The 27824-nt window shown below is 50.2% G+C and overlaps 9 protein-coding genes across 9 annotated transcripts; 4 read left to right on the top strand and 5 right to left on the bottom strand.

The window, feature by feature from the left end:
* Positions 1-1157: 1157 nt before the first annotated feature.
* Positions 1158-1705, top strand: STEHIDRAFT_68602 (uncharacterized protein; the record flags this gene model as incomplete). The annotated part of the gene is made up of 3 exons (XM_007310599.1): positions 1158-1236; positions 1294-1514; positions 1568-1705. Coding segments are annotated over 3 exons (438 nt in total), but the record flags the coding sequence as incomplete, so codon positions are not given.
* A 1727-nt stretch (positions 1706-3432) lies between these two features.
* STEHIDRAFT_68524 (acetyl-CoA synthetase-like protein) lies at positions 3433-8834 on the top strand (the record flags this gene model as incomplete). Its single annotated transcript, XM_007310595.1, has 18 exons — positions 3433-3709; positions 3750-4097; positions 4234-4333; positions 4389-4524; positions 4618-4671; positions 4725-4861; positions 4932-5238; positions 5301-5319; positions 5386-5536; positions 5600-5657; positions 5722-5853; positions 6045-6118; positions 6278-6439; positions 6511-6886; positions 6942-7119; positions 7194-7452; position 8327; positions 8385-8834. Coding segments are annotated over 18 exons (3219 nt in total), but the record flags the coding sequence as incomplete, so codon positions are not given.
* A 393-nt stretch (positions 8835-9227) lies between these two features.
* STEHIDRAFT_68713 (acyl-CoA N-acyltransferase) lies at positions 9228-9813 on the bottom strand (the record flags this gene model as incomplete). The annotated part of the gene is made up of 2 exons (XM_007310611.1): positions 9228-9345; positions 9398-9813. The coding sequence occupies 2 exons, from the start codon at positions 9811-9813 to the stop codon at positions 9228-9230; spliced, it is 534 nt and encodes a 177-aa protein (XP_007310673.1).
* A 520-nt stretch (positions 9814-10333) lies between these two features.
* On the bottom strand, positions 10334-11084 carry STEHIDRAFT_105911 (uncharacterized protein; the record flags this gene model as incomplete). The annotated part of the gene is made up of 2 exons (XM_007310790.1): positions 10334-10363; positions 10423-11084. The coding sequence occupies one exon, from the start codon at positions 11082-11084 to the stop codon at positions 10467-10469; it is 618 nt and encodes a 205-aa protein (XP_007310852.1). The 3' UTR covers positions 10334-10363; positions 10423-10466.
* A 474-nt stretch (positions 11085-11558) lies between these two features.
* Positions 11559-14070, top strand: STEHIDRAFT_163126 (cytochrome P450; the record flags this gene model as incomplete). Its single annotated transcript, XM_007310789.1, has 13 exons — positions 11559-11804; positions 11858-11958; positions 12023-12154; positions 12205-12256; positions 12306-12385; positions 12592-12884; positions 12947-12999; positions 13056-13106; positions 13167-13367; positions 13446-13675; positions 13732-13760; positions 13822-13838; positions 13912-14070. The coding sequence occupies 13 exons, from the start codon at positions 11559-11561 to the stop codon at positions 14068-14070; spliced, it is 1644 nt and encodes a 547-aa protein (XP_007310851.1).
* An 88-nt stretch (positions 14071-14158) lies between these two features.
* On the bottom strand, positions 14159-15687 carry STEHIDRAFT_68714 (alcohol dehydrogenase protein; the record flags this gene model as incomplete). Its single annotated transcript, XM_007310612.1, has 6 exons — positions 14159-14333; positions 14445-14623; positions 14719-14819; positions 14851-14890; positions 14982-15229; positions 15360-15687. The coding sequence occupies 6 exons, from the start codon at positions 15685-15687 to the stop codon at positions 14159-14161; spliced, it is 1071 nt and encodes a 356-aa protein (XP_007310674.1).
* Positions 15688-17306: 1619 nt separating this feature from the next.
* On the bottom strand, positions 17307-19815 carry STEHIDRAFT_163124 (WD40 repeat-like protein; the record flags this gene model as incomplete). The annotated part of the gene is made up of 7 exons (XM_007310788.1): positions 17307-17385; positions 17454-18546; positions 18613-18640; positions 18715-18871; positions 18996-19163; positions 19222-19613; positions 19669-19815. The coding sequence occupies 7 exons, from the start codon at positions 19813-19815 to the stop codon at positions 17307-17309; spliced, it is 2064 nt and encodes a 687-aa protein (XP_007310850.1).
* A 727-nt stretch (positions 19816-20542) lies between these two features.
* Positions 20543-26927, top strand: STEHIDRAFT_126208 (uncharacterized protein). Its single transcript, XM_007310787.1, has 20 exons — positions 20543-20622; positions 20684-20818; positions 20919-21118; positions 21257-21371; positions 22156-22340; positions 22444-22668; positions 22831-23705; positions 23885-23906; positions 23963-23998; positions 24099-24189; positions 24315-24474; positions 24574-25016; positions 25122-25178; positions 25250-25489; positions 25574-25888; positions 25971-26012; positions 26086-26214; positions 26300-26518; positions 26581-26645; positions 26723-26927. Exons 2-20 carry the CDS (start codon positions 20762-20764, stop codon positions 26823-26825), a joined length of 3579 nt encoding a protein of 1192 aa, XP_007310849.1. The 5' UTR covers positions 20543-20622; positions 20684-20761; the 3' UTR covers positions 26826-26927.
* A 90-nt stretch (positions 26928-27017) lies between these two features.
* On the bottom strand, positions 27018-27671 carry STEHIDRAFT_163122 (uncharacterized protein; the record flags this gene model as incomplete). Its single annotated transcript, XM_007310786.1, has 3 exons — positions 27018-27431; positions 27494-27583; positions 27636-27671. The coding sequence occupies 3 exons, from the start codon at positions 27669-27671 to the stop codon at positions 27018-27020; spliced, it is 540 nt and encodes a 179-aa protein (XP_007310848.1).
* Positions 27672-27824: the final 153 nt, after the last annotated feature.

The raw sequence follows: 27824 nt of genomic DNA, 5'->3' as shown, positions 1-27824 counted from the left end.
AATACCTTTACTTCCCGTTACCTTATATTTCATAGTGATCACTTCAGTCAACTGTAGGTGACCGCCGGTCACTCTCTATCAACACTGCACCTTTATCATCTATCACACGGTGCTTGAAGGTGATCACCACTGTCACCCATTCATGACTGCTAGTCACTCTCGAGAACCACACTACCGTTACTTCCCATTACTCTGCGCTTGAATGTGATCACCTCAGTCAACTTATTGGTGTCTGTAGGTCACTCTCTGCAACTGTAACATCTTTACTACCGGTTACCTTATATATCATGGTGATCATTGCGGTCAACTGTAGGTGGCTGCTGGTCACTCTCTATAAACACCCTCCATTTACTTCTCATTGTGCTGTTCTTAGAGATTATCATCATATTCAACTATCAGTGACTGTCAATCACACTCTCCAACTCCGACATCTTTACTTCCTATGATCAAGAGTTCAAAGATTATCATCAGAGTTAACCATAGGTAACCGCAGGTAACCGGAAGAACCTGTTACTTTGAGGCCACACTCATGTTAATCTTGTTGTGAGTTACGTCAACATAACACAAAGCTTACTTTTGTTTATTGAGTGTAATAATGCATCACTCACCATATGGGAACACTTATCTGTGGAGCACATTAACATTTTAAATGAACATCTTATTACGCTGCAGCAAGCCACGCGACGATACACATTACTTTCGATTACTCTATCATCAGTACTGTGTCATTACTAGGCAATACCGTCAGATGTTTCTCTGAAACATTACTGCCACTAACCAGACGGTATCACTAAGATTCACTCTAAGTATATCACATCTCACTATTGTTAGAAGTAGCTACCACTCAGATGTACTAGATATACCATCCTTACTTTTGGGGAGAGTAAGTGATTACTATGTATCATTTCTGTTACTTTGCCCCAGTAATAAGCATGGGTATCTTGACTTTCATGGGCAGTGTATACCCAGAGAAAAGTAACTTCTATGACCACCATGGCTCGGGCAAAACACTGTGGAGTACTATGGAAACATCGCAGAAAGCGCAGAATGGGCTAAAACAATAATTTATTATCTGCTGAATGTCGTACGTTTCCCTAGAAGTGTTGAATTACTTCATTAACTCAAAAAGTTTGCCCTAGATTGGAGACACAATTGTACTCTATCGCTGCTACGTTGTCTGGAGTGGGGATCGAAAAATCATGGTTCTACCATTTCTTCTGTATTTGGCAGACATATGTAAGACTTTTTGGCGCGATACATGTATTACCAACAGACACTCATTATGTTCCTCAGCCGTTGGAGCACAGTCATGCAACGCTCTTCTGTCCATCAAGCCTGGACAGCTCATTTTTGTCAATACACTGGCGAAGTGGGCGTTGACCTTTTTCTCGTTGACACTGACCCTCAACGCCGTATGCACACTGCTCATATCATACCGTATCTGGAGTACATCTCGGGCTGTCGCTCACACGAGATCTGGACGAGGACGGTCACTTTGGAGAGTCATAGAAATAGTGAGATTTTGGTATATTTGCGCATTCAGGATATCTAATATTATGTGCTTCAGCTTGTCGAGAGCGCAGCCGTATACTCTTGCTCTCTGTTGGCCATGATCGGGACATATGTGGCAAATAGCAACGCCCAGTACATCACTCTCGATGCTTTACCTCCCATAATTGGGATTGTAGTACGTCTATCTGATTAATGAGCGTAACCAAGGGCTAATTCTCGCAATGATATAGTTTGAACTTATTATTGTCCGTATCGGTCTTGGTATCGCCTCCGGGGATGGTGGGCAGTCAGCAATCGCTACAAGTAATAGTGGTACAGGAGTCCAAGTTATGGGACCCGGAAGCTTCGCACTCCAGCCTTTAGCATTCAATTCACGGAGGACTGCAGAGGTTTCCATCACGCAGAACTCGATCCAGGATAGTGCATACAGTGATGGGTCGAAACATGAGAGGATCGCTTCCTCTTTGGATCCATCGAAGTCGTACAATATGAGTGTTTAGACTAATGTCATCCATTTTTCAGTCGCTTGTTACTATGTATTTACCCTTCGAGGATATTCTCCGCCCTAGACGTATCAAATATATTCATTTATGTCCTGATCAGTGCACAATGCAGCTCTCGTATGCGCTTGACAATATTCCACGCGCATAGCGCCACACAACTGCTCGCCGGGGATGCGGGTAAGTGGCTCTGCCTTCAAGGTTTCTCCCTCTGCTTTCTCGCTTAGCCCCTCAAAACTGATGTGAGCTGTCAAATGCGTGCCTACCCAACAAGACCCATCGACTTCGTCTTCGTGTACATTTTTCCTAGCTACTCCCAAATCGGTAGTGCATAATCCAGTTCTAATTCCAGAGAGACTACTTAGTCGGGCATGCGTTCGTAAGGTGGGACTAGGATTGGACTAGGAGCACTGCGGGTGGCCTTGTGGGCGTGTAGCAATTGGTATTATGCTGGACCAACGTCACTACTCATGGTCGAGAGATGAGAATAAGAACCTAACGTCGGTTTGTCACTACGACCATGATGTGTCATGATCCTGAATTCTTCCCCTACTGTATCAGAATGATGGAGCGAAAGGAAATCAATACTTCCGTAAATGGATAAGCATTCGCTACAGCTCTTCAGGTCCAAGTGTCCTGGGGCTGGAGAACCATAAGACGCCGTATCGGTACTTCGCCTTTGATGCCTATGAAAGGAGATCATATTCCATATCAATGCTGCGCTTAGATTGGTGGGCGGTGTTCAACGTTCAACTGTCATGGCGTACTGATGGAACGAAGGTTGAATGAAGGGCACGACTGGGCTGCCCACTGTGCGTAATCATATCAACATGACTATTGAGCGGCAGCTAATCACAGAAACAAATGTACTCCCGACAAGTCAATGATGGGAGGCAAGGTAGTACGAGTAACCCAAGTTCGTCATATCGTTTTCGGAGAGACTGATTAACGATGGCTTATTTGTGCATGAGGAATCCCAGGTTGTGCGGCGGACAGCCACTGGTGGATGCGGTGAAGTCGGACTACCTACTGCATCTGATACGGAAAATGCTCCAGTCCAGGTCCGAGGGTTTGTACATTCGGTCACTGCCTGTCCATTTTTGTACGCTTCTCTTCCCGGCCTGTGGGGTCCGAACATCATGATTTTAGGGCGCACCTGTTTCCTCCCAGGATAAGTCATCAGAAGACGTAACATCATGGGACTTCTCCGAATCCTCGGAGAAAAACCCTTGCCCGGTGGGTCACATCATACAGGTATTGACGCTCGCCCAACAGAACGATATAGGGACCCTGTGCCATTAGAAGTGTTCTCTAATCCGTCGACGCAGCCCGCCAATGTCTGGTGTACAGGTTCTGTCTTTCTATTTTACTCGTCTGTGCCCCGTAATCTTCCAACCCAAACCACCCGTATGAATCGCAGTTCCCAGCCCCTCAGGCCGTCCATAGCAAGACGTTCACCGCCGGGCCACTTGATGGTTCAATGACGGTCCCCGAACTGCTCGACCTTCAGCGTACCCAGAGTCCCAGACATCCCGTCTATGTTTATGACAACCCTGAAGGCGATATCGTTACGATATGCATGGATCAGTACGTCCGAACTGTCCACCAGGCCGCAAAACTTGTGCAGAAGCATGTTGGAAGTATCTGTGGCCCAGGACATGAAGGTCCGGTTGTCATTGGGTTATTTGCTGCCGTCAGTAAGTCCTCTGCGCCGCCAAAAACTGCGTGTAGCTGAAGATCTCTCAGACAGTATCTCGTATTGTATGATGATGAACGCCGTTGTGCGGGCCGGCCACATTCCATTCGCGATTTCTACTCGGAACGGTGCTACCAGTCTCGCTCATCTCTTCTCAGTCACGGACACTCTCCTGGTCTACACTTCTACAGACTCTATAGTTCAGAACCTCGTCGCCGATGCAAACGAGAAACTGTCTGGAATTAAAGAGAAGAATATTGCTTCTTTCTCCATTCCGATGTTTGGCGACTTTCAAGCCGACTTGGAAAATGTGTCCCTTCTCCCGCCCCTACTTCCACCGTCAATGTCGAGTATTGCAATAATACTTCACTCTTCTGGTAATGTAATCTGTTGTCTACCTATACTACGCTGCGATTGATTTTATCCGTAGGATCGACGTCCCCTCTTCTCAAACCAATCAGTCAGTACTTTGCTTTATACAATCTGTTTACCGCTTACTTTGTGGCTTCGGTCTTACTTCGTTAGGGCTGTCCCATAAAACCTACTTTCAGTGGAGCATCCTGCCTTGTTTCGGAGAAAGGGATTTATGTGGGGAAACCATGGCTTGCCAATCTATTCCTATTTTGTGAGTGGACTTCACGAGTGTTGTACTTGCTCTCCTCATGATATTCGTTTACCAGTCATGGCATGGGAGCGTGTCTGACTTGCTGGCCGGCATCGGTCGGCATTGTAGGGGCCTTCTTTCGCCCAACAGTTCCACCAATGGCGTACGTGACATCTCTGTCCAGTTTATATTCAATTTATTTCTCACAGTCTGTACCGTTCGTTACAGGCCAACTCCAGCTGCTGTCTTGTGAGTTCTTTATGTATTTTGTGCATACTTGTTGATCTCATCTCGATTTTAGGAAGGGAGTGATTGCGACGAAATGTACTGTCCTCTTTTGTGTACCGGTTTTCCTCGAGGTATGTTTTTCACTCCCTATCTTTATGATAACATGCGTAAAAGGTTGCTCTAGATGTGGAGTAAGGATGCACAAGGGATGGAAATGCTCAAGGCCATGAAGGTCGTCGTATTCGGAGGTGCATCCCTGGCCAAGGATGTTGGCGATTCCCTCATTGAGAAAAATGTCAACCTCACACAATTTTATGGAGCGTATGTCCCTTATATCCTCTCATTTCACGCGGATCGTTATAACTGGCTGATGAAACGCTGAATATGGTAGTATAGAGACTGGGTGTTTGACGCCGTATCTACCGCTAAATTCTCTAGGGCAGGATTGGGAATATTTTAGATTCAGCGAGCACTGCCGGCCAGTTCTGACCGAGCAAGAAGACCTGAACCTGGACCGCGTCTACGCTCTGACTCTCGTCGAGAATGCAACTCATACTCCATGCTTCATCAACACGGCTGTCGACGGGACGCCCGCATACACGCTCAGTGATCTCTTGCAGAGACATCCAGAAAACCCGTCCAGATGGAGGGTCTTTGGTAGAACTGACGATCTTGTCGTGCTCTCGAATGCCCTCAACGTTCGTGGCATTTCAGTTTTTTTTCCTGGCCCAGACTGATACATCTATAATGATGTCGGTAGATCAATCCTGTTCCGTATGGTAACTACTGCCCTTTATTATTCATCGTTTGCAGTGTTGACCCTTTTTTTTATTTTTAACATCTAGAATCTCTGTTGCTCAAGCATCCTAGTATCCATTTCGCCGTCCTATTTGGTCGGGGACGCACTCGTCCGGGCATATTGGTGCAGCTCAAGCCTGAATTCCAGTTCAGTCCCACGGACTTTAGACGATTGGAGGAGTTCCGCGAGTCCTTCTGGTATATCATCGTCCGCCTAAAATATTCATAGGATACCCTTATGACTGTTGAACTATCTTATAGGGCCACAGTCGAGAAGGCCAATACGCAAGTACAATCACATTCCCGGGTTACTCGCGACGTAAGTCTATCATGGTATATTGGTCTTACGCGCGACAGCCTACTCGTTTTTTCGGATCATTTAGATGATCCTGGTTGCCTCTCCTGAGAAACCATTCGATTTAACTGCCAAAATGCAGCCGAGGAGAAACGTCGTGCTCGAAACGTATCAGATGGAGATTGATTCCGCGTATGGGACCTTGGAAGACCACTCTGTGGTGGAAGTGACTGCTTAAGGGTATCAAGGCGTTGTGTTTCTATGCGTCTTGATGTTGTCTTGATAATATTCTCTGGTGTACTACTTACTCGATGTTACTACGGGCAATGAAAATGTACAGTCTCGATGACCGGCCGTTGGGTCCCAGTAGCGCTTGCAAACGTTGGATCGAAATCATGTTCCGATCTAGAGGCTGAGATACATATCCGCGGACTTCCCTCCTCACAGCCTTCCAACGTGCACCCATGGTTCTATGAAGTAGGCTCGTTTCCTGCTCGTGAACTTTATCCCTCACATGCAACATCCAACTTCCTCGCTGTCGGTCGGAAGAAACCTCGCTCCGGCCGCTGGTAGAGACACACGCACACTCTATGCGACCTGGGACCTGGCGTGTGCACAGGCGCCATCTAACGTATAAAAAGAAGCTGCTGCTCGCTCCTCGGCCATCGCTTCTCCTTAGATCAGAATCGTAGCTATCGTGTGAGTACCATGAAAAACATCCTTACACGAGCTAGGTACAAATTGACTTTACCGGACAGGACAGATCTCTGCTCAGACGCTACTAGCGTCACGACTAGTAGTCGTATGTTCTCTCGTACGTTTCTAGTTTGTCCCAGTGATGATACTGAATACTCGATGACTACAGATAATTTATGAGTTCCGAACGTCAATCGCGGATCGCTGACATGTGGTCTTTGATAGAAAAATACAGTACTGGTTTTCCTACCCACTGCGGTGCCACCGACATATCGACCGGCGACAACATATCACCTCTCGATACTATCCTAGTGGTAGGTACACGCGGTGGGCTGGGATCGAACATACTCGCCCTCCTATTGGAATCGCGAGCTGTTCGGCGAGTCTACTCCTTGAACCGAGTACGCCTAGATGGCAAAACTAGGCAAGAGAGACAAGCGGACGAGTTCGCGTTGCAAGGCTTGAATGCTTTGCTGGCGTTCTCTTCAAAGCTGACGCTTCTGGTGGGAGATACGGCACATCCGACTTTTGGCTTAGACAGCGCCGTCTTCGAAGAGGTGGGTACCATGATCATTTTTAATATACACATCTAATAAGAACGGGGCTCATTAGGTCTCAGCCACTGTAACAGCCGTCGTCGTCAATGGATGGCTTGTAGAGTTTACACCCCCGCTGTCTGCTTTTGAGCCTCTGATTGCAGGAGTTCGCAACCTCATCGACATTTGTCTAAGATCGCCGCGCGTACTCCAGCCACATCTAATTTTCTGTTCGTCACTCACCATTCTGCAAGGTAAAGCTATTTCAATTTCTGCGAGCGTACATATCTCCTGCCATAATAGATAGAGCTGACGTGCTCGATTTCAGGTCTGACACGCCCCGCATCTCGTCCGGAGATATTTCTTCCAGATCCGAGTTCGCTTGTGGAGCAGGGATACGCAGAGTCGAAGTGGGTGGTCGAAACGCTCATCGAAACAGCCCTTCGTGAAACTCCTCTGCATGCCACAGTGGCCCGTATCGGGCAGGTTTGTGGTAGTCCCAATGGCTTTTGGAAAACGGGAGAATGGTTCCCCATGATGCTGAAGTCCAGTCAATTCATGGGGTATCTGCCTGAAGACTGGGGGAAGTGTCGACTTCGTCGCCGGACACCTTGCTTGAAATATATAATTTGTCTCGTGTACGATTTCTCATCAATAAAGTGAAGCATTGTATTTGTACCAACTTAAATCTGAGTCATCGCTGATACTACTGTTGAGGCTAAGGAGACTGTGGACAGGTCAATAGATGTTATCTGCAGCCTGAAAACCGAGAGGTTCCATGAGCTTCAAATCGGCTACTTGAGAGCTCGTAAACTTCAATTTTTATTTCATAGTTCGCTTCAAACCCTCGGTAAGTGCCAGACGCAGGCCAAATGGAGTCGATCAGCCAATCACGGCTGGCCTGCACTTTCCCCTTCGAACTGAAATTTTAGTTAAAATTCTCACTTTTACAGTTCGCTTGCGTCGCCTTGCAACTCAAAAGTCCGCTTTTCAGGCTGCAGATAACGTCTAATGACCGTGCTTCGTTACATGCTAGTGTGCATCTCCGTTGCATATGGGTCACACGCAGATCACATTAATTCTTAGCCCAATCAATCTGTATGGGAAACTATCGTAAAACTGTTGAGGATTGACTTTTTTGTCAATTTGGCATTTCGACGACTCGGACAAGCTCTTTTTGAGGAGACTGTGTAGAGTTGACTCTCGATAAGTTGAATCGGTAGAACAAGCAATAATGGTAGTGTGCTGCCCCAAGTGCAATAATATGTTCCATGCATGGTGCGAATCAGAATAAAAAACATTCCCGACGCGATCTTTGGAACAGAAACGCAGAGGACAAGGATGTGCGGTCAACGTGATAGGCGGCAAAGGCCGGGAGCTCCGGGGAACGCCGGTTGATGCTGTCTTGTTCTTCCCACGATTTGTGGATGTCCAGAGACCTTGCAAGCAAGGTGACGATAGGGTATGGCAACACCTTTTGGGTAGACTCCCCGCGCACTTCTGATGATCTGAAATTAAGGATATAACCTGGATCCCAGCGCGCTTGGCGGCTATATCTGTCATAGAACTCCTCGGTTCGAAGGTCCCCATTGCTCATATCGCCCATCCCAACCCCGTTTCTGGGACACTCGTCATGGCCAGCATCGCTAAGGATCTTTCGCTGTCACTGATACCTCGCTTGGACTGGCTTCACCGACTCGAAACAAGCATCACCTCACCCCAGACGAACGACGAACGGAGGAAGAACCCTGCCAGTCGTCTTCTGCCAATGATGCATCATATCATGTCTACACCGAAACGCGATGGTTTCGCTGCGTTCGAGATGCCGGTCGTCTCTACAGAGATGGCTATCCTAGCTTCCGCTACCTTGAGGAACGCACCCCCGATATGTAAGGAGGATGTATTACTGTGGTTAGAATGTTGGCAGAACGCGAAGTTCTTGGACAGACCTGTGAATGCGCGCTTGTAACCAAACCCTTATAGAGGTAGATGAGAACCTGTATTGGATGGAATGAATCATATGCCCCAATATCACCTTTGGCATGCATCCTCCAAATGCTGCATCAAATTATTTAACCTCAACCAAGTCTTCCTGAAAGTTCGAGGCTTCAACGGTTACCATATGAAGAAACGCGGTGAACGTCATACTTCGATAGCAATCTGGCAAACTCGCGATACAGCGTCATTCCATATAGGTCGCGTTCGGTGGTGTCTGATCTCGGGTACAGGACGATGAAACCGGTCAACATGTGGTCACCGCAAGCTTCAAAGTAGAGTTCCCGTCGCTTCCGCCCTGATGTCGTCAGCACTAGTCGAGATGAGACGCCATTCACAATGGTCACGAACCTTTCACAATACAACGCTATGAAACGCCGGATTTCTCTTCATACTCCCTCTTCAGAATTCCCATCCAGATCGTATCCATAGCTTTTCCCTCGAACCAAAGGGCTTCGCGCTTAACTCCCTCCACGGCGAATCCGCTAAAGAAAAAGTCAGTATCTCGTCATATCACACGCCACAGTTAGAACGCACATGCGTTTATAGAGTTCAATCGCTCGCTCATTGAACCCAAACACACACAAAGATACCCTCCGCAACGCCATGCCTTTGAACCCGTAGCCAACAATCCATTCCATTACCTCCGTCCCAAGACCCCGACCCCACCATTTCTTCCCCAAGCAAATCCCAACCTCCCCATCCGCATCCTTCGGGATGTCGATCTTCAACATCGCCATACCCACCAACCCGCCGCTCTCCTTATCCTCGACTATCACGAAGAGTGTGCGAGATATCCAGTATTCTATGATTTTCCTAGCTTCAGGGACGCCGGGAACGATCCAGCTGGGTTGAATAGGGGCTAAGACGTCGTAGTCGGACAGCATCAGGACGAGATCATCCATGTCGCTCGGTCTCCATCCGCGAAGAATCAAGCGTTTTGTTTCGAACATGATGACTCTCTGTCGGGGTCTGAGATGTTGACGGGGCAAAACCGGTCCCCTAATAGTTTTCTGTATCCGAGTCAGAAGCCAGTGATGTCCGGTTCCGGAAGTGACTCAAGGTGCCACAGAAACCTTTGTGGCGACAAGACATAAATTCGACGACAGCTTTGCAACGCGATGGGCACGATGAATCGACTGGCGCAACTTACGATAAGTATCGTGTCAACGCAACACAGTTCAAAAGAACACACATGCACTACTATCACACTATTTGTGTGGAGTCGCCTCGTATTCCACCAACCAGGAGGTTAGAACGACTGAAGTAGGACAGTAACGGAGGTGAACCGAAGGGATGGAATAATGCGAAGTAGTTGCGTATGTCAATGTATACCACGGGGTGGCCGAGATCGCGTCGAAACTTACGTCGTGGCAGCTTGCAGACCCAAGACTCGGAAAATAAACACTCTAAGAGAAACGTCAGACAAATTCGCACAAATACAAAGACATCACAAATTTAGTAATGCGTACCGTGCTACGAGCATTCACAGCAATCTTCAGACTGCGAACAAGAAGTTAGGATTGATCAGCAGAACAGACCTCAAAGGCCGTATGACTTACAATGGACTGAATATGCGGATTTCCTGGACAGATCCCCTCAAGTATCAAGTGAAATGTATGTGCGGAGTCCAGGCAAGGATGTTCATCTCCATGAAGTGCGAGCTCGCGTTAGTGTCCGCTTCGTTGGGCGATACCCCTTGATCGTCGGGGATGACTGCCCTGGTCGACAACGGCGGCGTGCTCGTCGCCCATTCCGGCGGATGCTCGAACTTCTTCGGGCGAGATTGGATCTCGTCCCAGTCTATGATGATAGCTGGAGCATCGCGTGGAAGACCAAGATCGATACGACGGTTGAAAGACTCGCACATCAGCTTCGTGAGCACAGCGAGGACGGCCGCCCGTAACGAGTCAGAGTCAAAGGGGTCGGGCAAGACAGCAATGGACCAGTCGGGGTGAGTGCAGCAGAAGTACTCGAGTTCGCGACGGAATGCGGTCGTCCATTGGAGCACAAAGAAGGTGCATATTCGGTAGAAGCATGCCGCAGGTGTGTCCTTCGCTGGTGTGCGCGATGTGATGAGGCGCGAGAGGAAAGAGGATGATGGAGGTCGGGTGCGAGAATGACGCCATGTGTTAGGGCGATGGAAGGGGTACAATGCCTTGAACACATCGCGATTTGCGAGAATGTCTAGCACTGTGGGCGGACTCAGCGGCTCAGTAGGCATTACCATGTCCGAGTCTGTGGGGTACGGGATGGTTGGGTGGGTCCTGAGAATTGGAGCTGCCGAGGGTTGTAGCCTTCGACTGCGGATAGTCTTTATGATAGACAGGCTAGAAGATGAAGGTCATGGATAATAACAAGAGCTCTTCCAGGCAGATTGTCCAGACCGCTCATTGCGAGACGCGTTGAGTCGCGAAAACAAATTGACTAAGTTGCCGGGAAGCGCCGTGCCAGCTTTGAAACTCCGCAAACGCCCACCGAATTTCCCCCTTGTCACCGAGCCTCACCGGCCTCACCGGTCACTGGTGAACGTTTGGGCTGCGAGCGCTACGATTCAGTCTCGCAAACAGCATGCCAAACAAAGCCCACGGATGACTTGCAGCAGCTTCGTTCTGTTTCAAGTTCCAATTGCGTTCCCACATCCCCCTCTAATCCCCCTCCAATCCCTCCCTGCTGAACCTGGTTGACCACCTGTAGGATGTTTTTCGACTTCAGTTCCATCTCGCTTGCCACAACATCAGCAGCCGTCATCTCTGCATTCTTCGTGCACAAGCTTTATAGTCGTCTAACTCACATCCGAAGCTTGTCCTTTCTCCCTGGGCCTGACACTGCGAGCTATTTATGGGGAGATTCCGTAGACCTGAAGAAGGCGCGGATTGGCACGCGTTTCCCTGAGTGGCGAAAACAATATGGTCCAACATATCTCATCCGAGAACCCCTCATGGTAAGGGTACTCTTTAGGAGATCTGAGGACTCATCCCATTGTTCACTGTTTAGGAGCCCGTCCTCGTTCTGGGCGACCCCAAAGGCGCGTTGTATGTTCTTAACGATGCGTCAAAGTATCATAGGCCAGACATAGACAAGCAAGTACTCGACATGTGGGTTCGTATACGTTCACGTCTCTCGTCTCTTGCCGATGTGGTTGCTCACGAACGAAATCAGTTTGGTAGGAGCTTGCTGTCATCTGAAGGTGAGCATGGCTTCGTTGACTCGCATACCAACCTTGACTGAGAAGAAGAAACTTCCAGGTGATGATCATGCACGAAGACGCAAACGTTTGGCCCCAGCTTTGACGTCAGTTAAATATTTCTGCAGTGATTTTCCGCCTGACATGATTACCACAGGCCGAGCTCTGTCAAAGAAATATCTTCTATTTTCTTCGACCTAAGTCATCGTGTAAGCGATTCTTCGTCTCCATGGCGAGCTAGAGCTCATTACCTTGTAGCTCTCGGAGAACTGGGAAGACAAGTTGAGCATTGAGAACGAGGCGCTCATAGACGTGTCTAAGCAGTTGCACACTTTCTCGTGAGTTGTTTTATCTTGTGTGCCTACTCCCACTCTCGGCGGATGCAGAATGATTGGGCAGTAATCGGGACATGGCTCCTGCTCGGGCGGTATACATAAGTCGGGCGGGTATTCAATGGCAGTACTAGTCCGGATTCCTGCCCCGGGACCTCTGGGCTGGACTTACCAACGGCTGCGCGCTCATACAATTCACTTGGTTTCAATAGGCTCGACGCCATCTCCATGACCATGTTCGCGTATAATCTCAGCGCATCAACCGGCACTATCCCTGAGCTGCTGAGCAACATCTCGAACGGGCCATCTCAAGAAGATACGATGGGCAGTCGATTCGCCGCTTTATTAATCAGTAGCTTTCCCAGTCTGCTTGCTATACCAAATCCGATGAAAACTTGGGCGACCAAACTACGGACTGAACTCGGTGCGATTGCCAAGGATGTGTGGGATAACGGTGTGGACGGAGTAGAAGTTGGGATGAATGCAAAGGTCCTCGAGGTATTGCGTGGGTATCTCCCAAGTTGAACATGGTCGTTGTTAATTGCTAACGTCTCCCCAAAAATCAAGGCCAATCGAGCAAGAACGGAGAGACCATGACTAGGGATGAGGCCGTAGCAGAGGTACGTTGTACATGTTCCTGTTGAAATTGCCATATAAACCTCACGGTCACGTTTAGATAATTGGCATCCTCTTTGCTGGATCAGAGACCGTTGCAAATGTCATGGGCGTGAGTTATCAGCGTTTATAATCGTTATTTCAGAGAGCAAAAATGACTCCGTCATCTAAGGAACTTCTCTACGAGCTCGCTCACAAGCCTGAGATACAATCCAAGCTGCGCGCCGAACTCATCGCCTTCGAACAAAAGCACGGCGGTCCTCCTACTTATAATGACATTGTGGGTTCTGGCAAGTCAGGTCTAGAGTATCTTGAAGCAGTCACGCGAGAGACAATGAGATGCAAAGCTGTTCTCATGGATATATCACGTCAGGTAACATCCTTACGATAAAAATGGCTTCATTGTGCATGCAGTCCCTGATCAACAGCTGTTTTATCAATACCACGGCAGACCGTAGAGGACGACATCATACCTCTAAGCACACCACTTCCCGGTTCTGGACAGACGAGCATCGAAGTTCCTGCCGGCACCACGATATCCATTCCCATAAGAGAGGGCCTCAATATTGAGCCAAGTATTTGGGGAGATAACGCCCGAGACTTTGTACCTGAACGTTGGTTAGAGGAAGGCGTTGGAGAGAGAGGCGTTGGAATAGGCGGAGTCCTGACTTTTGGTGACGGGTGAGACCTTTAAGTTCTTCGTAAAGCTCGAAAAATTAAGGCTAACATTTATTTAGTGCGAAAGTCTGCATTGGACGTAACTTCGGTACGTACCTTTCGTGAATATCTAGCCGTTTGTTTTACTGACATGACTTCCTGTCATTTAGCGCTGGCGGAATTCAAGGTGTGTCACCGCCGCATGTACTCAATCCTTAGGAATGCTTTCTAAACTCATCTCATAATCGTCCCTTTCCTAGATCCTCGTCTCGGTTTTACTATGCCGATTCGAGTTTTCTCCACCTAAGGACGCTATCCCTGTTGACTTCTACCACCTAGGAGGGAATACCGTGAAACCGAAATTGAGAGGCAGGGAGAGCGAAGGTGTTCAGCTACCCCTGATCATCAGGCGCATTTAATTCTACAACATTACATTTATTTATCCCAGAATCGACAATACCTCCCTCACCACCGCTAATCTGATCCTCACTTCCTTCAACTTATAAGTTACTCTGCGACTTTGATCACGATTTTACCCGAGTGCTGTCCCGAGCCAAGATACTCAATCGCCTTCACAGTATCCTCAAACTTGAACACCTTGTGAATATGTGGCCTCAGTTCCTTCGTCTCCACGAACTTGAGTAACTCCTCAAATTGTTGCTTTGACCCGACGTAGATGCCCCTGGCGATATGTCACGTACACCACAGGAAACTGTCAGCGTCATTTCACCATGGCGATATGTGTTTTTTTGGGAGAGGAAGGGGAGGTGAACAAGAGGAGAAGGATGCGTACCTAACAATAGCGCCCTTCGGGATCGCAAGCATCGGAATATCAGGTGTTTCCTTAGGTTGTCCACCAAGAAAACCGATACAGTTGACGCTTCCGCCATTCGCGACAGAGTTCATAGATTTATGTATCTCGTTGGTACCGACGTTGTCGATGACATGGTGCGCGCCATCACCGTCTGTGAGCTAGGTATAAGCCCACACCAAGCGCAAACGAGAACGGAAAGGACGAAGGCGTGAGTGTGTGATGGACGAAAGTAGTGGTAGACAAAATTACAGACCTCGAGGACGACTTTGTCCCAATCAGGGTGTGTTTTGTAATTGATGGTATGTGTACCACCGAGCTTCTTTGCGAGCTGCTGGGGCACCATCCGATGAGATCCTTTGGGAACATACTCCAGCCACGAACCAACTCACTTCTAACTTCTCATCGGAGCTCGACGTGATGATCGTCTGCCCAATTGAAAACAACACAAATTATCAATGTGCCACTACCCCTTCAACAGATTTCGAGTCTCCGGAGGGGAAGGGAAAACTAACTCACCCTCGCACCTGCCGCATTCGCCAAAATAAGCGCCATAATTGACACCCCGCCAGTCCCTTGACACAACACCGTCTGCCCCGGTACAAGCCTGGTCGCACCAAACAATGCATTCCAAGCTGTGACACCTGCGCAGGGCCAACACGCCGCCTCTTCGTAGCTAAGATGCGTCGGGATGCGAACGAGGCCAGTCTCGGGGAAGACGCGATATTGGGTGAGGACGCCGTCGATGTGACCACCTAGAACTTGGCCTAAGGTAGACGGAAGGAAGGAAGGAATGATTGCAAATGTACAGAGCGTGGACAGAGGTGGTTCCACAAGTATCAGATAACACCCTATGTACGAAAGTGTGCGAAAGACAAAATGAAAAGAGAGACGTACGATGTCGAGGAGCAGGACCATAGATATGCCCTTGATCAAAAACCGCACTGACCCGCTCCCCAATCTTCCACCCCGTGACTCCGTCACCCACTCTCACGACCTCCCCTGCCACATCGCTCCCCAACACAAGATCCTCCTTCAGTGTTGCGGGGTATCTACCGCTAACCATAGCGTGGTCCCGAAAGTTAAGGGAGACAGCATGGATGCGGACGAGTACTTCGTGCGCTATGGGTGTGGGAACAGGGATGAGAGTGGTGCGGTAGATGGATTGGAGGCCGCCCCCAGCACGGGGGAGGATGAAGGAGGTGTTATCGGTTGGGGTAGACATGGGTTTTGACGGCTGAGGTTTGATAATTGGATGTCTTGAGTATCCTGGGGGGTCAAGTAGTGCAAGATATGTGGGTTAGTCGATGCGAATGGAGGCAAGAAATATTGGTAACGGACGTGAGAGCAGATGGTAAGATATCGCGCAAAGCCCCTATTATGCGTAGTACTTCAATACCCTCACGTCATCGAAGAACCCGACGGAACCGAGTTCCGAAAGGATTATTCATCCGATTCACAAAAATGGCAGTTGAAAAAGAGGACGTCGGGGCGGCCTGCTCTGAACGGAAAACCTCGGCAAAAAGGTTGAAGCCGAAGCTCCAGAAACAAAGGGGAAAAGGCAGCCTAGGTTTTTGGCATTGCTGGCTCGCCAGGCTCGTCGCGAGCTCAGTTGATATCTGGGCTTCTGGTCGTCTGGTTCATTGATGCAGGCTGTGTGCATGTTCATGCTGAATCACATATTTGTTCCATAGTGCAGCCTCGGCAGATCAGAGAAACGAGGCGCACGCATTACAATCTAAGGAAATAAATATAAAACAACTATACTCAGGTCAAATGGACATGAACCAATATACAACAGAAAGACGCAAAAAAAAAGGCTCACATAACCACATAGGCACACGAGCAAGCGGGTTTTATCGGTGGCTGCTGAAGAAGGACGAAGAACGCGAAAAGGAGACAAACGAGAAGGAGAAGGAGAAGACGAAGAAGTCGGAAAAGGTCGGGTCTGCCTGCCTTGGCCTTGCTCGAATGTCCTTTCGTCAACGTTCGTGCCTTCGTAGACGGTCGTTATACCAGAGTTCTCCGAGTCGCGAACGGATGTCGTAGCCTGGAAAAATGATGGGTTAACAATGTCCAATTGGATAGTCCACCTTCTCGCTCTTCCGTCGTCATGCTCCCGCGCGTGGGCCCGATGATATGATGGATACTCATCCAGACAAACCACACTGAGAAGCCGAAGGACAGAAAGGATAGTTGTAGCAAAAGCAGAAGCGCGACAAAGTGAGACGATATAACGGAACAAAGGCTGAAAGATAATCGAGCTGCCGGCGATGTCCGGTCAACTCTACACTGTGGCGAGAGTACATATGTAGATGTGGCGAGGTCTGAAGAAAAAACAAACCAAACAAACAGGAAATGCAAATAATCGGTACCAGGTATATGCGAGACCAGGTCACCGGCCGAGAGTTAGGGTGAAAACTACAGCAGAATGTCTGAGAGTGGTCTGAGAACCGCAGACACTAAAGTACTCGAAGCCGTCTCATGGTGGAGAATCGTTCTGTGTGTCCAAAAGAGGTAGCGTACGTAGTTCGATGTGGGGGGTTGGCGCAGACGAACTTGAAGAAGTGTACCCTAAGATCAGTCTATTGGTTTCGGACACGATGAATAGGTAAGACGGGGCGAAAGACGAAATAGAGACAAAAGGAGAACAACAAGAGAGCACATACAGTCTTGTGGAAGACCGACCAACCCCGCCCTCAACCTCCTCCCGCCCACACACCACACCTTCCCGTCCGGGATATACTCTCATACCTTCAATTCCTCCACACGTATCCTTTCACACCCGCCTACTCCTCTTGAGCAAGACCCTCGTCGTGTTATTGAATGGCGTAGTCGTCGAGATCATGCGTCGTACTCGGACTGAGAGTCTGACTCGAAATCAGACTCAGGATCTGTTTCCGGGTCATCTTCGACAAGTATACTGACAAAAATACCATTGATGCAACATCAGGCTTCTATAGCAAATGAATAGAGGTCAAAAACACTCACAATCGAAGGAAATCGTCTTCGATATCGTCCATTGATGCCAGCTCTTCGGGAGATGGATCTCGTGAGTACAGGTAGATATTCAAACTTTCGATGCCAGCAGCAATACATTTCCGGTCAGGTGAAAGGACTAAATTCCCATCCAGTATTATCCTCTCTCGATCGAACCATCGGCGAATCTCCCCACCAATACGAATGCACAGTGTGTTTTCTCCAAACCAAACAAGATCGCCGAAAGATCTTGCTTGTCGTGAAGTCGGCACCCATTCTCCACTGTCCAGATCCCAAATGCTGAGGCTATTATTGCCGATCGCTGCGATGAATCTATCATCGGCGGAGAAGTGGAGGTCAAAAGTAAAATGTCCTGGGCGGTTTAACAAGCGAATACGACGCTTCGAGTCTACATCCCATATCAAGATGTGGAAGTCATCGTCGCTGAAGGCGACTCTGCTGCTATCAGATGAAAACGCCACAGAGCAGACCGGTGTTTTATGCTCTTCGGACTCGAGCAGCTGTTTGCCTGTCTGTACATCCCAAATGCGGAAAGAACAATCGAGAGAGCCAGAGACAATACGTCGGTCATCTAGGGAGAATGCAACACAGAAAACCGCGCCAGTGTGGCCTTTCAGTGGACCAAGAACGGTCTCTCCGGTCTCGACGTTCCACACTCTGAGTGTGCAATCTCTTGAACCAGAAGCGAGGAGTTTCCCATTGTGGGAGAATGCAAGGCCGAATACGAGATCGGTATGTCCACGGAACGCTTTCTGCAGATGCCAGTCACCGGCAGGCGACCAGTCTTTGAACCTATCGCGAGGAGTGGCAACGGCGGTGGTGGATGAGGTAGAGCTGCTATCGGTGGAGGACGAAATGTGAGATACGATGGTATGTGGCGGGTCGTTTTGGTCCGCGCACGAGTTGACGGCCACTTCAGGCAATGGAGGTGCAGTATATGTAGAAGGTTGCACGCAGGAGGGCTGAGTTGGAGGAGGAGGATGGATACCGAGCGAATGAGCCATGGACGAGGAAATGGCGTTGTACGCATGTCCGTTCGTGAGGTCTGGGAATGTTTGATGGAGCTGAAATGTTTCGACGGTTCCTTCAAGTCGAAGTCCGTCAACACAGGCCCATTCTCCCAATAATTGTATAAGATATAAAGACATACGAGGTGTAGTTGCATAATTTGACGGCCACTGAAGGAGAACACGAGAGAAAAATTCAGAGAAAACTCCGATAAAGAACGACATGCCGCGTTCGTGTGACTTACATAGCTCGGGTAGTTACAAGATGTATCAACATCCATTCCGATGGGCTGCAAGGATGCGTCGTGAAACGGAGTCTGCTGGAGCGCATACGATGTTGGCTGGGGTGCCCTGGCGAGGCGATAACGGCTCGGGATAGTACTCCATCGGGCGCCGGTGGTTCTGGACATCTAGAGTCAATCAGCATGGCTCCCGCGTCGTCTCGTGGAGCTGGCCCAGGTTGAGGGCTACGAGGAAAAAGGAAGAGAGATAAGCATCCATCGCCACATCGAAACAAGGAACATACTGAGGTGGGATGAGGGTGGACTCTCCAAGATTGGGGCCCCCTTGCTGGATTCCAAGATAAGAATCGACAAATTCGCCTCGTCGTTCGTACTCCCAGTGCGCTTCTGGTTCATTGTGTTGGTCTTGCATAGTGTTGGCTTCTGTCGCCGTAGACATGGAGAACGACGGACTGTCCCATGTAGTCGTCAGAGTGGTGCTAAATTTGAGGAGCGTCGGAAACAACGTACATAGACCGGACGATGTGCGGCAAGGCAAAAACACTGTATGCGTTCGTCTCCGTCGAGGCCGAGGCCGAGGGTTTCTGGGTCGGCTCCTGACGACTCGCCATGGCAGTATAATGAGTTTTCCAACGCTCATCTTCAAGCAAAACGGTCACGGCCTTGTTGTATTCCGCGAGCATCTCCGATTTCGGAATCATGCCGTCCTTGAACTGCTGGTGAAGATCTACCCACTTCGCTTTCAATTCCGGATGATGAGCCTTCGCCATATCGCGGGCGTTCTTAGATCGAATTTGCTTGGTGCGCTTCGGAGCGAGACGTTTGTGTAAGTTCTGAGGTTTGTTCTCGACGTGCTTTCTGAGAACGCTCTCCTGGTGGTTCCCGATCCACCGCCGAATTCTCTAGATGCAGATTATCGTCAGTATTTATGAGAGCTGGATGGTGGGCATCACGTACCCGGGGATTCTCGTTCCATCTCTGCATCATTTCCTCTCCAGTTTCGACCACTCCACCGACCTTGCTACGACGAGGGCGGCAAGGGAACGGCGACGATAGATTTTTGCCACTGGGCCTGCTTTCCGTCCTTCTTGGATTGCCCGGCATCGTCGATGACGCGCATCAGAAGCCAGTCTTCCTCATCCGGTGTCCATCGAAAATCAGTCTGCGGTTCATGTTAGCGCGTTCTCGAAAATCATTCAAACACAACGCGCCTTGTTAGAAGCCATTCAGTATCGAATATTCGACTGTCAAACACGGACTGAGTTATGGTAGGATGGTTGACAGGTGGATTGCGGTGGGGACGAGGGAAGAATCGACACCATTTGTGCGCTATATAAGAGTTCGACTCATCACCCATATATAGCGCAGACGCCCATTCGCATACAGCACAGCAGCGGTAGTGATGTTGCAGGTGGTATCAACGTTCTCGTCCGATATGGACCAGTCACAAGGCAGTCGCTGGCAGTCGACAGTGCTAGTAAATCCCACGCGCCTTCAGTCGGGGACCCTAGTAAGTCTCATGCCTTGGCTTAACATCACAGAAACGGAGCACTGTGGGTAAATTGTATGTCGGAGTCGTCAGACTGCAACAAACGACTGTGCTGATGATGAAGTTCTAGGGTCGTATATACCTACAGGCAAACACACAAAAATTAGACATAGACAGAGTACTCACCTACATATACATATGCGAGTCGACGGCAAGTTTGCGACAAGTCGGTGCGACATCTGAGCGCCACACCGCCGAAGAATGGAATCGTGTGGCGTGACGTAAAGTCCACAATATCCTACAATATCCCAGAATTTCACCCTTCTGTGCTCTATCGTCGTCTTTGTTCACCTTGTTTGTATTTCTTCGCGCTGGTCTATTCGGCTTCTGTACGATTGTGCATATACCACTCTGCTTATACAGTATGCTGAATTATTGCTGATTTACAACCTGACATTTGCTAATAACTTACAATGACGGCAGGCGCAAACTACAACTTGATATCAGCTTCACCTCCGAGTCTGAAGAGAAATCGGCGACGGTAGGACAACAGAGAGAAAGATGTCCTCAAGCCTACTACCTGTTCTCTCTCCCTCCGACATCCAACAAGCCGCCAACGTACGATCCCGCCGCCTTCCCTTCCCTTCCCTCCCCTCCCCTCGCAACATCCAAGCCTAATAGTCATCTCTTTCCCCATACACGCTCTCAATAAATACAGTTAATCCAACAACTATACATCCCCTCACCGACACATCCGCTCTCCCCAGATGACCAGCGGCGGCTCAATAACGAGTTGTTCGAGCTGCAGAAGCGATGGGAGGCGTGGGGCTTGGTCGTTCCATTCTTGATGGAGAGCGAGGACGGGAACGTGCAGTTCTTCGGGGCGCATACGGCGCAGGTTAAGATTGCTAGGGATTGGTGCGTTTATTCTCTACTTTTTTTCGTTTATCTTCTTTGTCTTCTTCGTCCTCTTTGTGTCGCGCTTGCACATTTGCGTTGCATTGTGGCGCGATGTGGCGAATGAGGCTGATGTTCTCTTTGCTTGTGGGGATATAGGGACTCGTTCCCGAAGGATCGGACGTTGGAGTTGAAGGAGCTTTTGTTGGATTTGACGGGGAAGTGTATCGTGAGCGGGAGGAGTAAGGTTATCTTGAGAAAACTATTTGTCGCGGTGAGTGTCTTTGTACATTTGAGTCACTCAAGTTTCACTTTCCACTGTTTTGTCCCGTCCCCCTATTGTTGCGATTTCATCTGTCCTCTTCTCTCTCCATTTTTGTGCTGTTTGACTGTCCCAACGGTATTGAGACGATCTGTCTCAGTGAAATCTGTCTGTGTGGCGTATCAGGCGCTGTACGAGGAAGTCTGCGGACATGCGTTAGCATCACCCCAGGCATAGACCTGCTATCCACCATCTGAATCCTCTCGATGTGGGCCTGGTCGCGACAAATGACCTCTAGCCACTTAGTGGCAAGAATTGTATGTCGTCGACAGGCAAAAACACAGGATGACGGGATCGGTGGCGGACGATCCAACAGGTTCCGGGGTGTTCATTATTTCGGACGATCTGAAATTCTAATCCTCCCCTTGAGTCCAAGGGTTGCGGTCGTGCTGAAATGCAATATTACTGTCTCATCACCTCCTGTATTGAAGTCAGTCAGTCCGGTAACTCTGGTTTTGAGCGAGCCAGCATCATGAACGGTCTGTGCCACTGTACTGACATCATTCGTCGTGACCATGTCCACACCGAGGCCAATCGGCTGGCTGGCGACCGGTTGATGCCTGTGGTGCATTGGACTGTGAACACCATTCACAAGCTATCTCTATTTGACCTTCTCGTGCTCTCGCAAAGCCGCACGCAACTTATTTTCCAGCCGTGTCAACCGCACCCTCCACCTCCTTCCTTCCTCCCATGTCCACGTACGAATACCCACTAACGCCAATCTCCCCACATCCAGATAACCTCCCTCGCACTAAAACTCGTCCCCTCATCCTCACCGTCCTCATCATCAGCATGGCCAGACTGGGTCCTTTCCTCCGTAACCTCTCTTTCCGGTCGAGGTGCCCCGCCGGAACATATCCTCGATTTTCTGGAGATTGTCGCGCAGGAGATGAGTGGGGCGGAGATGTTGGTTGGACATAGGTGCGTTTTTGGGGTCCCTCTCATACTATTCTTCTCTTACTTCATCGCCGTGGTTTGTTGATATTCACGCTTGTGATACGTACATGTTCACGACGATTCACAGAGCGAAAATCCAACAAACCCTGCAAGACGCCGTCCCGCTCGTCACACAAGCCATTGGCTCGACACTCCAGCTCGCGATCTCGGACTTTCAGACGCGACAATCACAATCAAGGGGCTTTGAGCAGGATATGGATCTGGGCACGGGGACTAGAAATGTGGGTGTGGAGAGGCAGTTCCAGGCTGCGATGCGCTGTTTTGAGGCTTGGGTCGTTATTTTGCCTGCTAGGTATGTTTCATCATTGAGATAGACTTGCTAATCTATATCTTCTTCTCTCACTCCTCCTTCATTCCTCTTCCCTCCTTCCTTTCGTTATCCCACTAATTCTTCACTTCCCCTTACAAACACCACCCTCGTACTAACCCCCACTCCTCTCCACCGCAATCGCAGCGACCTAACCCCCCTCCTCCCACCCCTCTTCACACTCCTGCACCCGCCCTCCCCTCCCCACTTCATCCCAAGCACCGAAGCGCTCCTCTCCGTCCTCTCTTCCTCCATCTTTGCCGACGGGGCCGCGCCGCGTACGTTGACGGAACCGCTGCTGGTGTGGATGGAGCGGTGGGGACCTAAGATCGTCGAGCGGATGCAGAGGATGCTTGCTAGTGGGAGTGAAGGGCAGAGGGAAGGGGAGGCAGAAAGTGGGATGGAGGAGGATGAGGAGGAGGTGGGAGAGGTGGCGAGTGCGTTGTGTCGGTTGTTGGTGGGATTGGGAGATCAGAGTACTGAGTATCTGGCTGAGAATATTGTGGAGAGACGGGTGGTCGAGCCTGCGTTCGATCCGCTTGCTATCTCCATCTCTCCTTCCCTTTCCCTTCCCACCTTAACTCCTAACCTCCCTTCTACCTCGTCGTCGAAGTCGCCTCCACCTACGACGCCCCAAAAATCCAAAGCCACCCTCGTGCAAACCTTCCTTCATCTCCTCCTATCTTTCACAGCTACACCGGGCTACTACGGCATAGACGAAGAAGAAAGCGAGAGTACGCTCGGGTTCTGGTATCTCTTCCAGGAGGCGCTCTGGAGCGTCGAGGTGCCGGTGCCGTCCTCCGAGGAAGAGTTGCTCAAACGCGAGTTTGGGAAGAGTTCGGGTGGATTCGGGAGTGGGTACGGGTATCAAGGTGAAGGTGGAGAGGGAAGAGGAGGAGGAACGGAGGAGGAAGAGAGGGAGAGGGAGATGTTGGGCGTGAGTAGGGCTGTTTATGCGAGACTTGTGGGTGTGTTGAGGGAGAAGGTGAGGTGGCCGAGGGGAGGGGCTGGGTGGGCAAAAGGTGCGTTCCTCTGACACTTTTTTGTGACGAGATGGCTCTTCCCCTTTTCCGCACTAGCGTTTTCTCGGGTGTTTGTGCATTTTTGAGTCGATGTATGCGTTCTGATTTCTTCGTGCTGATCTCATCTCATCATTGGTGCTTGATGCTTCGTGTTGGCGGCTTGTACGATGCGCTTGTAGACCAGGTGGACAGGTTCCAAGTGTAAGTGGATTGTCCTGTCGTTTTGGTAGGGAGACTGACTTTAGTCGTTGTGATAGGTATCGAAGGGATGTGGGCGATACGTTGATCAATGCGTGCGTCCCTCCTCTCACCCTTTCCCCCCGTCCTCTGCATCATCTCGCACACGTTACTTGTGTGTAAATTCGCGGTTGTATGCTAATGTTCTGTGTTCAGGTACTATATCCTCCGGAAAGATATGGTCGCGTACTACGTGAACGATATAGTCGAGCGGCTGTCGAAACCGCCTGAGATCGGAATGTGGGAGGTACGCTTCGCTTCCCCTCGCTTCCCCTCGCATCCTTGTCTTTGTCTGTCCTTCTGATTCCCCTGAACTAACTATTCTCGGATTTGCCGTGTACATACCCAACTACCCACCTCAAACACACACAGGAAATCGAAGCCTCCCTTCATTGTCTCATGTCCATCGAGGAGGCCGTCCCGAAGGACGAGCGCGAGCCTTCGCTAGAACGTCTTTTTGGACCAGAGGTGCTGGGGAGGTTGCCGACGAGTGGACATACGAGGTTGAGGAGGACTACGTTGGGACTTATTGGTTCGTCTTTTTTACAGTACAAGTCGTACTCGCCGTGCCTCTTTCGCGTTGTACTCACCATGACCTCGTGAACCTAACTGATTCTGATGCGTACGATAGGCTCATACGCACAATGGTTCACCGTCCTCCCGCCGTCCTCACCTCTCCTGATGACCGTAATCTCCTACGTCGTCTCTGCTCTATCTTCCCCACCACCACAACCTTCCTCACCCACCGCATCCACATCCGCATCCACACCCATCTCCTCACGAACCACCATCACCAACCCAACCACAACCACGAATCGAACCACCGCCCTCTCCCTCCTCTCACACCAAGCCTACAACCCGCTCTCCCTCCAAGCCGCCAACGCCCTCCGCGATCTCTGCGACGCGAACCGCACCGCGCTCGCGCCGCACATCGCCGCGTTCGGGGAACTGCATGCGCAGCTGGCTGGAGGTGTAGGGACGGGGTTGCCGGAGACGGAGAGGGCGAAGGTGTTGCAGAGTATTGCGAGTGTGGTGCAGGCGTTGCCGCCGGAGGAGGGGGTTGGAAGCGTCGAGGTACGTTCTTTTTTTTGATGTCTTTCGTGAATGGGATGCCGGATGGGATGGTGGAGGGTTGGGCGAATTCTGGGGATTGAATTTGTTTTTTCTGCGGAATTGTAGGCGATCGTGAGCCCGGTGGTGGCGAAGCTGTTCGAAGCCTTGAGATCTTCGTCACAGGTGCGAATTATTCCCCCGTAACACATAACAGGCGTCGTACCAAGGTTGAACACCCTTGCCCTCCCTTTTAGCTTCCTGAAGAATCCCGCCTCCTCGCCATCTCTCAACTGCAGGCCCTCACCGGCGTCTCCAAGGGCCTCACACGGACCACGGACATCATCGCACTCGAAGACGACTCTGCCGTCGCGGCCGAGTCGCACAGGATGCAGTCGGCCAGGGACGATCCGAGAATGGTCAAGGTCAGGGAGGGAATGGTAGAGGCGATCAGGGCCGTGGTCGATCTTTGGTGCGAGGATGCCGCGATGAGCGATGTGAGTTCGAGTCTCGTCCGTTGTTCCGGTTCCACCGCATCGCACTAATCGTGTGATATTGTGTGGTGGATGTGAATGTGCCAGGCGATAAGCGACCTCTTCAAATCAATAACCGCCCTCCCCTCCGACGCGACCCTGATCTCCCTCCCACCAGCCCCCCTCCTCGAACTCGTCTGCAGAGCTGCCCAACGCCACCTCACAGCCGTGTGGCTTTCCCTGGCAAACATGCTCATCGTCCAGCTCGACGCGCCGCCGCCGTTCTCGATCAGCTCGCGGGCGCAGGCGCTGAAGGTGCAGCCGAGTGCGGAGGTGCTGGGGATGGTGAGGGATGTGGTGAGGTTGTTGGTTGAGGTTACGGTGGGGATGTTTGGGTTGGGACAGATTGGGGGGATGGAAGATGTGAGTTTTACCTTTTTTCTTCTTTTGTTTTAGGTGATTGTTTGGAGTGTTTGTGAGAGGTGGAACTGATTTGAGACTATAGAATCCAGATATCGTGCAGGCCTTCTTTGGGTGTATGGAGAAGGTAAGCATCCCACGCTTTATGTATTTTGTCATCGGTGGCTTCGCTAACGGCAACTGTTGTCATTCTACATCAGGCCGCACATCACTTCGTAGCGGCGTTCTACCAGCTACCAGGAGAAGTGTTCGATGCACTCGTCCGATGCGCCATCACATCCCTCGCGCTACAAGAACGATACTCGCTGGTCGCCGCTTCTGGCTTCCTCGTACGTACCGCCCTCTCCTTTACACATGCTTGAAGCCTCTCCCTAAACTCACCAATCTCGCTCACCCCTACAACGCCACGTCCAGACCACACTCATCAACCGCACCCACGCCTCCGACACTCTCGGCGATGCCCGCTCCATCCTCGTCCAAACACACGGCCCATCCATCATGCGCGCCATTCTTGCCGGTTTCGCGGGCGTGGCGCCTAGGAGTGCGACGCAGAACTTGATTGAGCTATTGGGGACGTTGGTCACGAAGTATCCGGCGGAGAGTAGGGTATGGATGGGCGAGGTGCTTTTTGCGGTGAGTCTCATATCCTTTATGAGCGTAAGGATGGATATTGATGTGTTATTATTGAATTGTAGAATGACTTTGTGCAGTCCAGAGCGGGGCCGGACGCGAAGGAGAAGTTTGTCAAGGCTGTATTTAGGTACGCCTTTCGTCCTTGTCATTGTCTCTCTAGATTCGACTCGCCACTGACTAATCACGGTCGTCTGCGTCATTCAGTTCTCGATCTGTGAAGCGCACGAGAGAAGCAGCACAGCAGTTCTCGCTGGTGGCGAGGGGATTGGAGGGGTCGAGTTTTGGGTATGCGACTGTGACGATGTGATTTTCTGCATGACGTACCAGTGACTGTCCTTTCCCTTGCGACTTTGGCATAAGTCTCGCGAGGGGAGGGTGTCAGTCGTGAGAATATATTAGAGAATTCGAACAACAATGGGCAGAGACAAAAATCACAGAATTAGAGAACGACAACGTGTATGAACGTAAAAAGGTGGATATGATAGATTCGAAGATGGCCTCACATGGAGAAGGGAATGGAAGTGGCAGGATTCACGGAAGAGACTACCTCTCTAACCGGGACCTCGAAGTAGAACGGAGGCATGCCCGGACGCCTCAACTCGACAACCACCCCCTCCGGAAGACTGAAACGCTCCTCTCCCGCCGGAATGTCGCTCTTTGCCATCCTGCCCGCCTCTTCCCACGACATGACATGGCCAAGGAAAGGAACCTGGCCGGGGCGGAAGTGCGGGTAGAATACGAGCCCGTCGGGCATGTTAAGAGCTGTTTTGGAACGGAGGTCGAAGAGGTCGAACATGTACTGGCCTCGCAGTGCGAGTCCGCCATCGAAGAATCTTATAGCGAGTGACTCCTGTGGATGGGCGGCGGGGACCTGTGTGATCCTGACGCCTGCTTCACCTGGGCGGGGTTTGGCCTGCAGTACGAAACATTGCATCCTTATGTGAGAATTACTTACTATTGGGAAAGAGAACATACGCCGTAGACTGCGACTTTTCCTCCTCCCAGCTCTACCATTCCGTTCATTCTCCGGTCGTAATCGGCTCGGCGGGCAGCAAGCTCGGACTCCTGAAGCTTGTCAGATAAGTACTTAGTTTGACGGCAACTTAAAATACGGCACAGAACTAGCCTGGCCGGAGGAGTATACTCCATCCATTTTATGTAGATTTTAGAGTGGGCACTGGTTATCGAACTTCGTAAGGACAAGCAAGGAAAGAATCTAACAAAAGAAAGACACGGTCATTTCAATTTCCGCTTTGTCCCGCTGTTTGGCTTTGATTGGCCAATGGCCATTGCCGACGCGTCAACG

The sequence above is a fragment of the Stereum hirsutum genome (genome assembly GCF_000264905.1).
Source record: "Stereum hirsutum FP-91666 SS1 unplaced genomic scaffold STEHIscaffold_21, whole genome shotgun sequence".
NCBI lineage: Eukaryota > Fungi > Basidiomycota > Agaricomycetes > Russulales > Stereaceae > Stereum > Stereum hirsutum.
Note: the sequence above shows the minus strand (reverse complement) of the source record. Positions and strands in the feature narration are given on the sequence as shown.